Source organism: Micrasema longulum, unplaced genomic scaffold (genome assembly GCF_059751315.1).
Source record: "Micrasema longulum isolate JH-2025_06_02 unplaced genomic scaffold, ASM5975131v1 h1tg000191l, whole genome shotgun sequence".
NCBI lineage: Eukaryota > Metazoa > Arthropoda > Insecta > Trichoptera > Brachycentridae > Micrasema > Micrasema longulum.
Genome location: NW_028277396.1, coordinates 1,235,202 through 1,253,023, shown reverse-complemented (window position 1 = coordinate 1,253,023; position 17,822 = coordinate 1,235,202). Strand labels below are relative to the sequence as shown.

At 31.0% G+C, this 17,822-nt stretch overlaps 1 protein-coding gene across 4 annotated transcripts in view; it reads left to right on the top strand.

Moving 5' to 3' along the window:
* The first annotated feature begins 4,163 nt into the window (after positions 1 to 4,163).
* Positions 4,164 to 17,822, top strand: part of Gpdh1 (Glycerol-3-phosphate dehydrogenase 1) — a 26,595-nt gene continuing 12,936 nt past the window's right edge. For 3 of the 4 annotated variants that reach the window (XM_088243145.1, XM_088243144.1, XM_088243146.1), the window contains exons 1-3: positions 4,164 to 4,586; positions 4,750 to 4,927; positions 17,470 to 17,610. In XM_088243145.1, coding sequence (XP_088099271.1) covers positions 4,543 to 4,586; positions 4,750 to 4,927; positions 17,470 to 17,610 — 363 coding nt within the window. In that variant the 5' untranslated portion in view covers positions 4,164 to 4,542. The remainder of the gene's footprint in view (positions 4,587 to 4,749; positions 4,928 to 17,469; positions 17,611 to 17,822) is intronic. The other variant, XR_015825494.1, reaches the window with a different exon arrangement.

Below are 17,822 nucleotides of genomic sequence, written 5' to 3'. Positions count from 1 at the left end.
ATTGTATAAATGTGAACACATGGAATCAAACATGATGATTTCCATATAGGACATTATTGCGACCTTAAGCTACTACTACTACTACTACTACTACCGTCATGCCATTTCCCCGTAGGGGTAGGCAGAGAGAATGGACCGCCACACACGTCTATCCTGGCATACATTCCTAGCTTCTTCCCCATTCATACATGCCCTTCGGTTCTGTCTGCTTTTGACATGACCAGACTTAAGATTTTGGTTTATCTGATCATGCCACGTCTTCCTTGGTCGTCCTTGTCTCACGTTGCCGTTCATTTTCGCCATATATACTTGTTTTACCATTCTTTCGTCGTCCATTTGTTCTACGTGACCAAACCATCTCAGAGACCCTTCCTTAATCTTATCAATTATACTTGACTCAGATTTACACTCTCGCCTGACTTCATCATTCGTAACCCTGTCATACATTGATTTCCCACGAAAACACTTAATTAGATTGAACTGACCAAACAGTATAAGTTTTTTTCAGTTTTTCTGACAGTTTTATATATCATTTGACAGTTAATCATCAGTGTGGCCATTATATAAAACAAAGTGTCATTGCATTTAAAAAATAAAAATTCCCAGATTATCCACTCTCGAGGGGGTAGAGAAGATTCAGAATACAAGCCCTGGAGGTAAAATCCAGACCTTCTCTACATTAAGACATACTCACATTGTTGTGTAAAAGTAAAAATATAATATGGTTATTTTACATAATGATTTCATTTCATTTTAGATGATTATTAGGTTTATTTTACTAGTTGTAGTCACATACACAAATGTGTTTGTATAATACTTACATATCGAGGCTATACCGACAGAATGCATTAAGTCAACAGTCTTCATATATCGAGGTTTTACTGCCAGAATGCATTAAGTCATTAAAATAAGTTCCGAGATAATCGCAATTTTCTTTTCTTTTTTTTTTCAAAGCTTTGAAAGAGTAATCTTTATTCTGGGCATATCATAAAATTTTAAATTAAAGTCTTGCACCTATATTTTAAAATATTTGAAATATATTAAGACTGTCGACTTAATGAATTCTGTCACTATAGCCTCGATATTTCAAATATTTTAAAATATAGGTCTAAGATGTTGATCTCAAATTTTATGCTATGCCTAGAATAGAAATTATCATTTCAAAGCTTTAAAAAAAATTAAAATTGTAGGAGAAATAATGCGTTGAAAGAATAAAAAAGCTTTAAATTCGATTATCTCGGAACTTGTTTCAATGACTTAATGCATTCTGTCAGTAAAGCCTCGATATATGTGCAAGTAACCAACATAATTATTGATGGGTGCAATAAATTTATGATGGTCAAGGCTATTGGCCACATGCCACATTATATGAGTATATGAGAGAATAGAAGTAACACAGTATTACCACTACATACTGTCATCTACCTGTGTAGATGGAAAACATAATACAATAATGAGACTACTAGAAGGTAGGAAAGTCTGAAACAAAAAATATTATTTCAGAAATCGTAATATTTTCTAGCTGGAATTTATAATTATTGTCGAGTAATGTATTTGTGGAGTGCGGAAGGAAAGTGGCTAGTGCTGTTTACATTATTTAAAAAATTGATGCAAATGGACATACATACTCCCGGGGGCCTACTACCAACATATTGTTGACAGCAATCCATCACCGCGTATGTAATATCACCGCCTAAGTCATGCAGTTATGCCATTTGGCAGTAAATATATTAGAACATTGTAAGTAAAAATAAAAAAAAACATTTTATATAATTTGTTAAGTAAGGTATATCTAAATGTAAAAAAAAATAAAATATACTGAACAAACATAAAAAAAAAGTTTTGATCTCTCTCGTCCAAAGTGGCCAAATTTAAATTACGCGGTGATGGATTGCCGTTGACAATATATGTAAATTGTGGTACTGGGATTACAAATATGTAGGTAATAGATATATCCTGGGCTTAGATCTAAAAGGACCAATGTGCAATAAAAAAAAAATATTGTCATCATTTTGTAGAGGGTCAATGCCAATTAAAAAAAATAATTAAATATACACACATTCATTACATGGTAATAGATTTTTTTTTAACCAGTTTATTACAATGGCTAGAAAAATACTCTCCGGTAATATTGAGATTTATGATATTTTCTCCTTAAGATCCAAGCCATTTATATTATTATAATATATAGTAAAAATCTTTTTAATATTTTAGTACAAATCATGCATTAAAAATACATTACCTTAGTTAACCTGAATTAAATTCTAAAGAGGCACTAGAACTTTCAGGGCTTTCATTATTGTTATTGTTATCGTAGCCTCCCAGATCTCATTCATTGCGGTGTCTATAAGTCCACCATCCTTTCAATGTTCTTCTTCAATAGACATAAGATATTGCGTTCAAAGTCAAAGTTTGTTATTTTGATGAGTTAATGTTGTATTATTTTGCTTCTTTTTTAATATTATCTATTGCCCGCTTTCTTAGTTCAATATAATTCGATACTCGGTCTAATGATTTACAGAGCGATAGGTATAGCAATGATATCACTCATAATGTTTCGTACTTGACTGTGGATTTGCACTTGTTTTGTAGATATTTTTAATAGTAAATAACTGTATGATTACATCAACTATCGATAGCTGTATGCACAATACTAATTGTTCCCGTATGTTAGGAGCAAGTGGGTGGAAAGAAGCGAGAAAAGGTGATGTATCCCCCACCCTTACTCCCCGAGCGCCACAAATGCATTCCTTATTTATTTATAAAGTATTTCACATAATTGCCAGAGTCAAAAACTGCTTGCTTTCCTGTGCTAATAGTGTGATTATGAAGAAATGGTATTACGATAAAAATATTTCCAGTGTAATAATTATTATTGCATAAAATGCAATTTTTATTTTCTAATTAAAATGAGGTTCAAATTTAATTTAGTCAAAAGCTTACACCTTCTCTCAAGCAAATTCAAAGTAATAAAAAGTTGAGTGAAATAAATAAGATATGGTACCAATACCATAGTTGCCAACAGCTCAATGTATAAAACATAGGTAACTATTCATTTCAACAAACAAGATGACCCTTGACCGACTAGATGATGACTTTAGCAAATAGCAATATTATTTATTTATTTTATAAATACCCTGAGGGCTCTTACAATATTTGGTTAAGAAGTACATAAAGTATTATGGTAATTGACACAAAATATAATCAGAATTATTTCTCTAATATGTTAATTATAAAAAAGAAAAGAAAAAGGAAATAAGTAAAGGTGAATAGAAATAAAAAAAAGGAGAGTCAACCATTATGGTCAATTGTAAAATTGTAAATTTTCCGCATATTTTTTGATATTTTATTTCTGCTAGTAGAACTATTGCTGCCATTAGTTCCATTTTATTATCAGAAGAAGACCAGATATTGTTTATTGTGACACTATTCTTAATTCTATGATAGTGACAAGTACAAATTATACTCTTGTAGGTAACAAGTTACAGAAGACTTTTTTTAAAAAAAGCTCTTAGTACTACCCATTCAATTGGAATCAAATTGAAAAATTAACATTAGATTAAAAATGAACTGGTGAAACCCATGTCTTTCTCAAATTAAATTCATTATATTTGTATTCATACGTTTTGATTTGAGAATAAAGAAAATGGCTAATAATATTACATAATCTAACTTACTCTGTTATTCAACTTAGCTTAGGTATTTTTAATACATAATTTTGCTACTTCAAAAATAAAACGTTTTGAACACTCTAAAATGAAACATTTATCAGCGAGTGTGTGTAATAAATTTATGTACTTATTTTTAATATGTTTACGTTACTATTAGAAGTAAATTTCGAATTGCTCAAATATGTTATAAAAATCCTTCCCCCCTGCTCCACCTTTCCTCCACTTTATTTCCTCATCCTCAACCTTCCTACAGTGTCCTTCTTTTATTTTCTCATAATATAGTATTTTATATATTCTCTTTATTGTGTAACATGTTCTATAATTATATTTGTAAAAAATTTGAACTGGATGTATGTACCATTTTTGGTATTTTGTTATTTATGTAACACCTGTTGTTTTTCCCTAATAAAAATAAAATAAATATAAAATAAATATATAATATAATAAATCTAAGAAGGTATGTACTTCTAGTTAGATTCTCATTTGATCTTTAGTGCAGTTGTGACGTCACATCACAAGGCCGTTCGAGCTACGAGCAGAGCGGTTCCCGTATTTCTATTCTATATTCTGTTCTATATTCTAATTTCTAATATTGATAAAATGAAGATTTCAAGGTGGTTTGTGATTGTTGTGCAAGTGAATGTGTAATATGCGTTCGGCGGTCGAAAAAGCATTCCTTTAACGTTGACCAAAGTTCATACCGCGTAATTTTCATTCGCCTGTTATGACGTTTATCAATTTTAGCGCCAATTCCCAGAGATTAGAAACGTGAAAAATCAGTCGTTCGCTCAGTTTGCTGCAGTTCGCCCAGTAGTTTTCTGAACAACGGCCGCTCTCGTTGGTCTGTGTGTGGTTTATAAGTGCTTCAATAATGTCAACTAAAATAAATGTTTGTATCGTGGGTTCGGGAAATTGGTGAGTGACATAACCTTATCACCTTGGTATATTGTTTATTTTATATTTTACAAGATTACAATGAGTCGAATAAACACGGAACAAATTAACCATATGTTAAATCATTTCGCATTTTCAAATGCTACATGTTTGTATACTGACTTATTATTTTGATTTCTATCAGGGGTTCAGCTATCGCAAAAATAGTCGGTTACAATGCAGCCCGTCTTCCGAATTTCGAAGATCGTGTCACGATGTATGTGTATGAAGAGATGATCGACGGAAAGAAGTTGACTGAAATTATTAACGAAACCCATGAAAATGTCAAATATTTACCAGGACACACAATTCCATCAAATGTTGTAAGTTATTCATTTGTCAAATAGGGAGCTCTTATATTTTACAAAATATTATTTTAGAACCTTGTTTAACGTTTATAAAATCACAATGTATATCAATGACGAGTGATGAGATCAGAAATTTTCTGAAATAAATATAATATTCATTTGGTAAAAAAATATTTGTCAAAAATTTATCATTAAAAATATATAAATATTTAAGTAATAAATTAAATAGGTATCGCACTCTATTTATAAAACAATCCTTCTTGGTAGAAGTTCATTGCATTTTATTTTTATAAATTACTCTAGGCAATTGAATTATAATCCATGCTAAAAATGATGAGCATATCTATCTCATTCTACAAAATATTTATTTATTTATTCTTAAAATAGTACATAAATAATTATGATTGTCCTAATAATAACTTTAATCTAATCATCGTTAGTTAAACTATACAGCTTTTTGTTTTTGTTTTATTGTGTATTTATGAAACCTGTTATAGGTCTGTTTTTTTTAATGTAGGGTACAATTAAAACTGGTGTTACTCCTTAATCTGGTACATAAAACAGTAATTAATATATTATGTTACATAAGTATCTACATGTATTAAGTAGGTACAGGCTCTTAAAAGTTTATTTTTATAATATTGATGTTTTTTGTAGATATTTCTTGATAAAGCTCCATAGTTAATTATCTTGATAAAAATGTCAATAAAATTGCTTGGTTAAGTTTTATTTAATTTAATTTGGCCAACGAGCGCTTTCGCGTAAGTAGGCATCTTCAGGGCTGGTAATTAAACAAAGTAAAACTTAACCAAGGAATTTTATTATTTTATTTTATTATATCAGTATTATTTTGCTGCCATGATAATTTTTAGTAAATAAATACTTGAATATTGCCATTGGTTCTATGACGTCTCTTTTTTAACACGAAATAGAAAAGAGTTAAAAAAATAAGTACTGAATACCTATGTAATTCAAAAAATAATAATGGAGTTAAATAACAACGCAAAAATGTATCAGCTGATATGTTAATGCACAAGCGAGACACTGATATAAAAAAGCCTTTACCTACATCTAAAATTTATTTGAAATTGGGTTTCAAATCTACGCACTCTAAAAAATGGCAAACCCTGATGACGTGATGATATTTAAAAAAAAAAATTAAACTTTTTTTGCATCACAACTGACCTAGATACTACAGTGGTGAATTACATTACAGATCATCCAGACTTGAGAAAAAACGTATTTAATTATCATGATTTATCTCACTGGGAATCGAACCCGGTATCCTCTGTGAGTGAAGCAAGCGTCGTAGCAATTACACCACGGAGGCTGCCAATATTTGGGTACTTTACTAATAATGTCAATATTTGTTTTGAAATAAATACTAATAAGTATATTTTTGTGTTTATTCACATGTCAATTTGATCAACAAATGTGTTGTTTTATACTATTTCAAAACTTTATACTATTTAAAAAAAAGACATACCTTTGGCTTGAGAGATATAATAAAGTAATAAAGTTACCAGTACTTAATTGTTTTGCGACAAAGCAAATTTATGACTTGTATATAATGAGTAAGTAAGTATATTTATAAATTTAACTTAAGTATTTTTCCAATAAAATATTCCACAGTTAAATCCATCAAAGAAAAGAAACAATATTTTTTTAAATAGTGAGATTTAAGTACACAGATAATTGTAATCATTATAAAAGCAAACTATTCAGTGATAACATTTTAATGATGGAAGAAACTGGTATATTTTTACATAACAATAAATTATTGATAACACTGATCTACTTTAGTATTGCCATGAACGTAATATTTTCTTAGCTGCCAAGTGCTACATTATTTCAATATTTCCCATTCCTTAACATTTCAATGTCAAACGTTTTCTGGCATGCATTTATACAAGTTAATGTCACTGAGCGTTCAGGGTTAGCTGAAGTATATATATATGGACATAAGTTTGATCAGTACTTACCTAGTATAATATCGATAGCTAGCAGCCTATTTATCGCAAAAAAATATTTTTTACATTTTACTGAATATGAAATTAACATTATTAATAAATTTACATAAAACTAGAAAGGTAACAATAGAAGAAAAAGCAAAGACGAATAAATATAATTGACAAACATTATGGGATCCAGGTTGATTATAGATTTAAGGAATTTTTTGAAAATTATTATTCATTTTTCAATTGATTAGTAAAGTTATTTAATTTATAACCACAATAATTCAAATCCTGATTTTCATTAACAAGTCTGATCATTCCGGGTAGAAATGCCTGGAAACATCAAATTAGTCTTATGGTGGCCGAGGAACAGAATTTCATTATTTCTTAGTCTATGTCAAAGAACATTAAGAGGTATTTGTTGGAGAATAATCAGGACATCAAATAAACAAGTATTTTAAAGATAAAGATTCAATCTGCATTATATTGAATGTTTTGAAAGACTCGATAAAATGAGAAAAAGTTTCATATCGGTGTAGTTATAGTTATCTCTTGTGATTCATAATTTGCTATTTTTCTTATAAATTTATGCTGAACAGACTCCATGCGATTTATATGAATAACATTATGATTAGGCATTTACTTTTTATTTTAATAATAATCACAGGGTTACAGAACCGGACCTACTATAGGTTCAGTCGGCACAAAGAACCAAACAATTGCATACAAAGGAGGGGAGAAGAACTTGTTCGTATCAATTTACCAAAGTGTATATTTCCCTCCCTTTTCAGTAAATTATAGGGCGCTGGATCCCGTTAGATCCGGCGCTGCAGGATTATAAAAGTGTCCATTTTATAAGCTTATTTCCTTTTTCGAAATTAGTAGCTTTTGGAACAAGTTTAAAAGTGCATGTGGCCGAAATTGTTGGTTTATTTGACTGTTATTATTATTATGGATAACTTTTGCAGCATCATTTTCGTAATGTAATACCTCAAGGGCGCACCATCGTTAACCATCAATATTTATTTTTTAAATGATAAAACAATATCTCTTGACCTTGGAACTGGTAATTCAATGGTGTCAACAAACTATGTATTTCAAAAATAAATAATGCATTTAATCTATCACAATATTAATCATCCTCAAAATATGAAAAATACTTACTATTATTCAGTTAGAATCTTTTTTCAAACACCTTGGTTTATCGAGTATTTTTCTATAATAAATTTTGTTGTAGTATGTTAATCTTAAATATAACTGAAAAATTCACAACACACGTCCGTTTGGTAGGCTTCTGCCGGCAGTGACAAAAAGTTTCTAGTGATAGCAATGTACAGGCTGGAGGACAGTCACGTCACGTTAATGTCGCTAGCCGCTGGAACTTTTTGTCACCGTTTTGTCATGCCGCCACGGTGAGCGCACTCCCATATATCTCCATAGCACTTGACTCAGCGACAAAAGGCCACTATGACTTTTTGTCTCAATCAGCGGGGCTCTTAGTTTGCTTTTCTATTATGTTTTTAAAATAGTTAAAATAGTTAAAATAAATTGTAAATTGAACATGTTACATGACCTTTTTGTATCATGTTAATTTATATCTTTTCTGAATACAAAAAAGTATCTATATTTATAATTGCATGATTAATAATCTGTGTTGTAAATGCACCTAAAAATAATGATCTCATTAAAAAAAAAAAATTCTTCCTAGTTATTTGTGTGATTTAAAACCAAAAAAAATATTTACTAATGCAACTTACTTCAAGTTTAGAGACTCTGGAGAAAGACGTACTTAGTTCAATGAGGAACTTCAGCCCTACGGGAAATTGGATACAAAAAATGTTTTCTTACGCGGAGTAAAAATTAGAGCATTAAATTTTACTGCAAAGTTTCTTGAAAATGTACAGAAAAAATAATAAAAAATATTTTGATAAAACCGCACTACTTTAAATGACTTCACTGGTTCATGTGAATTAACCTATGATCTGAGAGCTATGGAAGATTTCCGGTCTGCTTGTCGCTTCTGGACCAATAGGAAGAACTGAATGAGAATAAGCGGAAATGAACCTCTGACGTCACACGCGGAGTTATTTCAGAAATCCAAAACTTTAAAAAATCGTAGCGCCGATAATACGATATGTAAAAATTAAAAAAAAAAATTTTTGATTTAGTTTAACAGCCTATTAACAAATAAAAAATTTGAAAAAAACCACTGAACTTCCTCATTGCAGTTGTTCTAAGTATATCTACTAATAAGGTTACTAAACAGCCGTATTTATTAGTATTGGAAATATCTACCATAAGACCTTATTTGCCTAATAATAGTACATAATAAATGGAGCCGGGCGTACTGTAAGTTCAGTTGGCACAAAGAACCAGACACTTGCTTACAAGAGAGTGGAGAATTATATGCTCGTATTAATTGAAAAATGTGATTATTTCTGTCCCTTTTCAGTAAGTGACAAGCGTTAAATTCCGTTAGATCCGGCGCTGCTAATAAATGTATAGGTATTTTTATAAAACGCAAGCATTGTATAGATGACAGGGTGTTCGCCGGGTAGGTTTACTACTTTATTTTAGTATAACTTTATGGAAAATGAAAATAAAATTATTTAATGCTGATAAATGTTTTACTGAATGTTGGGAATTACGTATGGAAGACAATGTCAGCTAAATTTCCGCCTCTGTTAGCCTGACAAATTGTTTTATAACATTTTTCATCACGCTTTCACCAATTTCAACTGATATTTAATTAATTTAGTCAGAAATGTTTTGTCATCAATTATGTTACGATAACGTTCTCCAGTAACAGTTACCGTAACACAAACTTCATCTTCAAAAAGTAAGGGTCAATGATTTCTCCAGACCACATTGCGCACCATACTGTCACTCTTAATGGATTCAAAGGTGACTGATGAATAATTTGGAGATTTTCTGTTGACCAGAACATACTATTTTGTTTATTAACATATCCATTTATGTGGAAATGTGATTTTTTTAATTAAAACTATGGTTATCATAAGAAAATTGTAACATCACATTGGCATATGTATGGCGTCGTAAATGGTCTTGTGGAAGAAGCTCTTGTGTAAACTGATACAAATCCAAATTTTTATGCATTATTTCCCACAAAGTTGTTGTCTTAAGTCTAATTTCTTGAGCACAGTGTCGAATTGAGGTTGATGGATTGTTTTAAACATTTTCTAGGACAGCAGCAATGTTTTCAGCTGATCTTCTTGTACGTCGTGTCCCAGACTTGTGCTTATCTGCTACCCAGCCTCTTCCTTCAAAATCTTTCACTAAACGATAAATAGTGGGTTTTGATGGCACATTATTTCTACCCAAAATTTCACATCGTGTCGGCCTCGTGGTGTAATGGTCAGCGCGTTAGCCTGCCATGCAAGAGGTCTCGAGTTCGATTCCCGACATGGTTGATATGAAATATTTATTTCAAAAGAGTGCTTTCACACTAGAATATTTCATAGTCCCTGGACTGGTAACTGAAGCGTAAGACTGATCATCTTACCTTCATGTATCAAAAAATGATCAAGATACGCTGCGATTGGTGTACCAATGCAGTGCCCTATGCACCATTAGGTGCGGAAAGGGAATGACGATGATGAAATTTCACATCATTTTCACATCATTTTTTGTTAAAATGTTTTTATGATTAAAACACGTTGGTTTATCAAGTATTTTTCCATAACAAATTTTCCACGTCTATGCTTCGCGACTGCCAAATATGAACTGTCCAAATTCACTTTTAACAAAATGGCAGCCAAATAGTAAACCCTCCTGGCGAACACCCTGTACTTACTCTTTTTTGAGGCTATTTTAGTGGGTTAACCTTTTTATGGCTTCTCATGTGTTTATTCTTGTATATTTATCTTATATATAATTGCTATCCTGCATTGTATTTTTGTGGAATCATTTGATTAATTATTTTGTTTTCTTTGAATTGTTTCTTTTTATATATTATATTTAAAAACATATTTTCAAACTGTGGAGGTCATCACCATCAAGACGTAAAGTTGGCAGGGCCGAACACCGTTCTGGCTCGTAACGCGTAACCCGACGCAACGTCAGCTCGGGCAAGTTATTAAACATCGTGCAGCGAAAGAATATGCACATTTCATCTTGACTTTTCGTTACCCAACCATGCGGTTATTGAAAAGAAAAAATATAGATTTAAATTAAATGTTTAAAAGTGCGGATTTATAATCACGTCGGGTCACCATTTGTATGGATGTGTGCGCGTGAATTGATTTGAGTTTAAATGAGAAAGATAGATTACAATTGAAGTTATTTATTGAGTAGATACATACGAGTTACTCCTTACAATTTTGTACAGAAGGAATTTACAATAGCAATCACTGGTGAGGAGCTGGTGGACGGGTGACACGAAATGCCAAGATGAAATGTGCATATTCTTTCACTGCAAGACGTTCAATTAATTGTCCGAGTTGACGTTGTGTCGGGTTACGCGTTACGAGCCAGACCGGCGTTCAGTCCTGCCAACTTTACGGCTTGATGGTGATGACCTCCACAAAACTAACAAACTTTCAAAAGTTAAAATTTTTACATATTACAACAAAGATGGAGAACAGTTTAGAGCAGGCAATATGGAAGTCTGGGCATTTACAAGGCTTATTACCTGTCATTGGCTGGTTTAAGTGGCCACTTTACACACTGTTTAACATTCACCATAGAACAATATTTTCAGGCGTTGCTTAGTAGGTGAAAAATTCAGTCAGATGAATCTCACCCGCATCAATAAAGGTTTCAGCTCTAACTTCACAAAGTTCAACAGATGGAAAAATTGAAAGAATATGGATGTTCAAACATAGGCCAAATGGTGGATGTTACACAGTTGTGTAATGTGGCCACTTACACCACCCAATGACAGGTCATAAGCCCTGTAAATGACTACACTTCCATATTTCCTTCCGTAAAATGTTTTCCATCTCTGTTGTAATATGTTAATGCTAATAACTTCCTAGGAGGTTAAACCCAGTTCTTGTCTACAAAAATTTGGACAAACTTAAAATATTGTTACTTAACAACTCTATAAATTTGAGATATATTTAACTGAAATTAACGTTGTAAGAAAAAAAAGCCATATAGTTTGACTCTTGAAATATGAATCAAAGTTCAATTAATAATAATATATCTTATGTACACATTTGATTATTTTTTTCATGTTTTTTATGGCTTTTTCGAGCAATAAGTACTTTGAGCACAACTTAGTATTAGAGTTAAGTAACAGATAAGATAAATAAAATTGGATATAAGTTGTCTTTATGAGTGCTTGCAAAAGTGGGTTCAACTTTTTCTAATAATAACAAGTGAGATAACTCGTATCTCGTTTTGATACTCTATTATGTGAAGCATTATTTCATGAATATTTTATACACAAGATATGGTAGCATAATGAAATTTGTACCTGCAATATATTATAATACACATAATCCGTAATACCTTGTTGGATTAATATATATGTTTGCAGATACGACAGGGCAGTGTTTTTCAACCTTTTTAAATACGCTACCCCTTTACGAGTAAAAAAATCTGGCAAACCCCAGGACCTTAATTTTATTATACTTCTCATACTCGTATGCTAGTGAAATCAATGACAGAATATTTAATTTTCATTTATTTGTAGATTCAGTGCTGACAAAATCGGCATTTATTTTAGTTGAGAACAGATTTATTCTTACAATAAAGAAAACAAATAATTAAGTAAAAAAGGTACATAATATAAACTAAAGGTATGGTTGTCAACTTTCTAACTAGGTATAACCTGTTCTGCGATAGCTCGCAATTATTCCTCAGCTATTTTTTAAGTATTGTTATATAAGTACAGAAAGAAACAAAAAATATGCGTTTATTAATTAAAAATGGTTAATAGATAAAAGGTCCATCTCATTTGTTATTTATTGCATAAATAAGTACATATTTAATACCAATATATAAAAGTAGTGAATGACAAAATGAATACAGAGCGTCCTCTGGTTGGGATAGTCTCCATCTAACATGGCTCAGCCTGTTCTAAGATGGAGTTTTTTAAAGTACAAGTAGTTCTATACTAATATAACAATAACAGAAAAAAAAACTAAAACTACTTCATTATAAATGCGCCTTATAAATTATAATGCTTAATTATAAATTATAAAGGCGGCCTCCATGGTGTAGCGGTCAAGATGCTTGACTCACACACGGAAGGTTCAGGGTTTGATTCCCGGTGAGAACACAAAAATTACATGTGATTTTTCTCAAGCCTGGGTGTTCTGTGATGTAATTCACCACTGTAATTGGGCCTCCTGGCCTGTTGTGGTGCAAAAAAAAAAAAAATTAAAAATGCATAGCTAATCAAATGTAAGAACTAAATAATCATTATTATATAAATATAAAGAATATATATATGTGCTAAGAATGCATAATGTTACTTAATTATGTTACATCATTAGATCTTCTAACTGTTTTCTATCTTGAGCCATCAGCCATTGTGTAATGATTTTTTTAAAAGGAATAAGTATCGATACTTTGTATTATATCCAGCCAGAGATAATTGTAAATTTTTGGTGCATTAAAGGTAAAATGGCGTTGTGTAAAATATCTTTTATACTTAGGCACCGTTAGTCTTTTTTCTAGTTCAGCTCTCGTGTCCTTATTGTGCTTAATGTACAACGATTCCTTTTGTGTTCTAATTTCTCCAAGTATAACTTTCAGGCAAACTTGTCTTACATGTAGTACTTTTAGATTTGTAATTATCTGAATGTAGAATAATTTAAATAATGGCTTTTTGAAGTTTTATGAGTAATGAAATTGATGCTCCACCCCATCTTGCAATATCATATTCAATATTGAGAACGTATAATTATTAATAGAGAAATCTACTGCAAGGTAGGAGCAGCAGCATGGTCTATAAGACACAGATGGCATGCTTAAAATTAAATTGAATTCATTGACATTTTCTGGATGAAGAAAAATCCAGAGATGACGAGGGAAGATTTGCAATTATTAGTGCCATTTGCCACATCCTACCTATGTGAACTAACGTTCTCTTCAATAGTGAACATAAAAACTAAAATGAGAAGTAAACTCCAATGAAGATGTTCAGTGCTACGGGAAATTGGATTTAAAAAATGTTTTCTTACATGTGGAAAAAGTTAAAGCATTTAATTGTACTGCGGAGTTTATCAAGAATGCATGAAAAAATTCATAAGAATGGTTTTAATAAAAATGAACAACAGTAGACTCCAATTATCCGAATCGATCGGGACCGGACCTCAGTCGGATAATAGGATTTTTTAGGAAAAATTGGTCTATTTTAATTAATTTTGTGTATGTATGTTGAAAATGGGAGAAAAAACCATTTTTAAAGAAACGAGATTTTAATTAATTAAGGTCAACGACACACTGACTGACTAATCAAAATTAATTAGTGGAGGAAGGGAGGACAATTCGCGGAGGGAAGGACAATAGCGCGCGAAGATAGAATCATTATTTTGCAAATCGCGGTACGTTTCCATCTTAATTTTTTTTTCTGAAATTCTGAAAGTGATTTGGATAATTTAAGAACTAACCAATGATAGAGTGTTATGATAGATTTCTGGTTGACGGGAAGCCAATTCACCAATCAGCAGAACTCACCGTAGAGAATTTGTGATGTCACAGGAAGAGTAATTTCAGAATTGCACATCTGTAAAAAAATCATAGCACTGATAATACGATACATTAAAACATTTTTTTTAAATTTGACCTTATTTGATAAGTCTACTAACAAATAAAAGTAAAAACCACGGAAATTTCTTATTAGAAAATAGTCAGGTTGTTTGCGTCTCAAAAATAAAATCATAGTTCGATTAATTGTTAAAAAATAATCGAGAAATTATTGTGTTTTGTTGTAAAGTATGGTTTTAAAATCCTTGCTTTTTATTTTTACCTCGCTTGTGACTGCGACCCCGACCCCCAAAGCGAGGCTTTGCGACCCCCTCGGGGGTCGCGACCTACAGGTTGTAAAACACTGCGAAAGGACAAAGGTGAATTGGACCATTCATATTGCAAATGTGTAACTCACTTTTCAAATTTGTTGATTGTTTCTGTACAAAGAGTGTGAAAAGAAATATTATATATGGTTCTATTTTTTAGTGTAGTTAAGAAGTACACAAATAAGAATGTAATATTCTAAGCTGTATAAGTAATTATACTTTTCCCGTTAAAATATGTCAATCAATTTTGAAGGTAAACTTCTTAATATAATACAATAAGTAGAGACTAATGAATTATTACATAAATTAACACAAGCACATAAGTATTCAATTGCCTTTACAGGCTGACATAAATTTGAGATATTGACATTTAAAATACAATATCAAAAGACATGATAAAAACTCTTTATCTAATAATAATCTTTATCATTTCTCATGAATAGCAATCGGACCTTAAATTATTTTCGTTTTTCAATAATATATATGTATTCATTTTAAAAATACTTTCTTTAATATCGACAACTCAATTATTTGTTTACTTTATTAATTAATAGACACGGGTAATTTATTGATTCACCAGTGCCTCTTTTTACACAGTGAATACTTTCAGCACAGTACCACGTAAAAAAAGGTGTACTAAAAAGAACAATGGTGGACAGGCTTCCTTGTATAAATATCAAAACAGGATTTTAAACAAATGAAATTGTTTTTGTAATTTTGTTTAAAAATATAACATGACAAAAAATACTTTACAACATTCTAGCTAAGATTTTTCACCGTTACTTTCAGAACATAAACATACTTTTTTACATACATTTTATACAACGAAACTTTCAGTGCTAAAGATATCCAGAGCCTGTGTAATATTTCCATCCAAGTAAAAAATAAAAGTATTACTTTTTTTTTTAAATTCAGTTTTTGTTCTATGTTATTATGAAAAAGAGGTGCTGGTGTATATATGTCCACCTTGTGGTCAAATGGTCAGAGCATTTGCCTACCACGCAAGAGGTCTCGGGTTCAATTCCCGACATGGTTGACATAAAATATTTATTTAAAAATATGTTTTTACACTAGAATATTTTATAGTCTCTGGGCTGGCCTCTGAAGTTTAAGACTGATCATCTTACCTTTGTAAAAAATAGTCAAGATACCCCGCAGCTAGTGTACCGATGCAGTGTCCTATGCACCATTCGGTGGGGAAAGGGAGTGATAATGATGAATTTGTTTATAAATCTTTTTTTTTTACAATCATAAAATTAATAATGAAAATTACTAAAACTAGGGAATCGGGATTTTTGAATTAACCACTAATATACATCTTTGAATCTTTCTTTATGATTGTGATGACTTTTAGTGGTTAACTAAAAAAAATGCTGATTTTGAATAACCTAGTCATAGTAATTGAGGGGGTTTTGAATTAACCACTAATATACATCTTTGAATCTTTCTTTATGATTGTGACGACTTTTAGTGGTTAACTAAAAAAATGCTGATTTTGAATAACCTAGTCATAGTAATTGAGGGGGTTAAATGCAAAAATGTCACTGTCCATGGTCACCGTTTTTGGGAAGATAAAAATAACTAGTAATGAAAAGACTATTTCTTTTATGTTCAATGTGCAACTTGTGAGTGGTTATAATAAGTAGTGAAAAGACCTTTTATTTTAAGTTCAATGTGCACTGTGTCTTTTCAATATGTTTTTTCGCTACTGGTTTTATTGGTCTTCCCAAAAACAGTGATCATGGACAGTGGCGTTTTTGCTTTAATTCCCCTCAATCTTGCCACAATATGAATAATAAGAAATCAATATAAAATTACAATAAACTTCCATTAAGAAACTTCAATAACAAACCTGAATATTTTGCACTACAATGTTAACAATCCTTAAATATCAAAAATATTTTGCATTAACACTTTGTATGCTAAGCAGTGCATATGCATGGTTTATTTTTATGTTTCTACCGTGTAATATTATGCATATGAATGGCAGACAGAGTGGGTTATTTATTGAAATATTTTATGTTATTTTATCTAACACCAAACAACAACAAACTGATGAATTAAGATTTATTATATCAACCTTAATAATTCAGAACTCTCAATAATAGAAGCATAAATAGTTTAAAAAATAATAATAATGATGCACGCTAAGGGTTAGCCAAACAAAAAATTGTAAATATTGCTAGCTAATATATGTATCATTTATTAATTTAGGAAAAAAATTAATAACATACATAAATGTAGGTTAAGAGTACATACATACATTATATCTAAAAAAATAAATTATTGTATCATTGCCAGTCTAAACTACAGTTAGTTAATTCGATAAGTAAATGTTTTATTCTGTAATGGTATTTTCAAAGTCAGGAACTGTATGTAGATAAGGCGGCCTCCGTGGTGTAGTGGTCAAGACGCTTGACTCACGCATGGAAGGTTCCGGGTTCGATTACCGGTGAGAACACAAAAATTAAAATGTGATTTTTCTCAAGCCTGGGTGTTATGTGATGTAATTCACCACTGTAATTGGGCCTCCTGGCCTGTTGTGGTGCAAAAATAATATAAAATATAAATAAAGATGAATTTTATATATTTAAAAATTATTTATGTTTTTTAGGTAGCTGTTCCCGATGTTGTTGATGCCGCAAAGGATGCGGATATCTTAATATTTGTTGTCCCGCATCAGTTTATCCGCACACTTTGTTCCACATTACTCGGAAAGATCAAGCCTACGGCAGCTGCTCTATCACTAATCAAAGTTAGTTAAAAACTTTAAATAATAACTGTATTATTAATAAATGTTGTTTTTAATAAATAAATGGTTATTCACCTTGTTTCATGGTCAGACTAAGAAACATCAAGGCTAATTTCCTCATGATAATTTAAAAATATATCGCAAAGATTTGCAAAAATCTCAGTTATATGTTAATATGCGGGCATTAGGAATTTATTATTTTTCTAACTAAAACA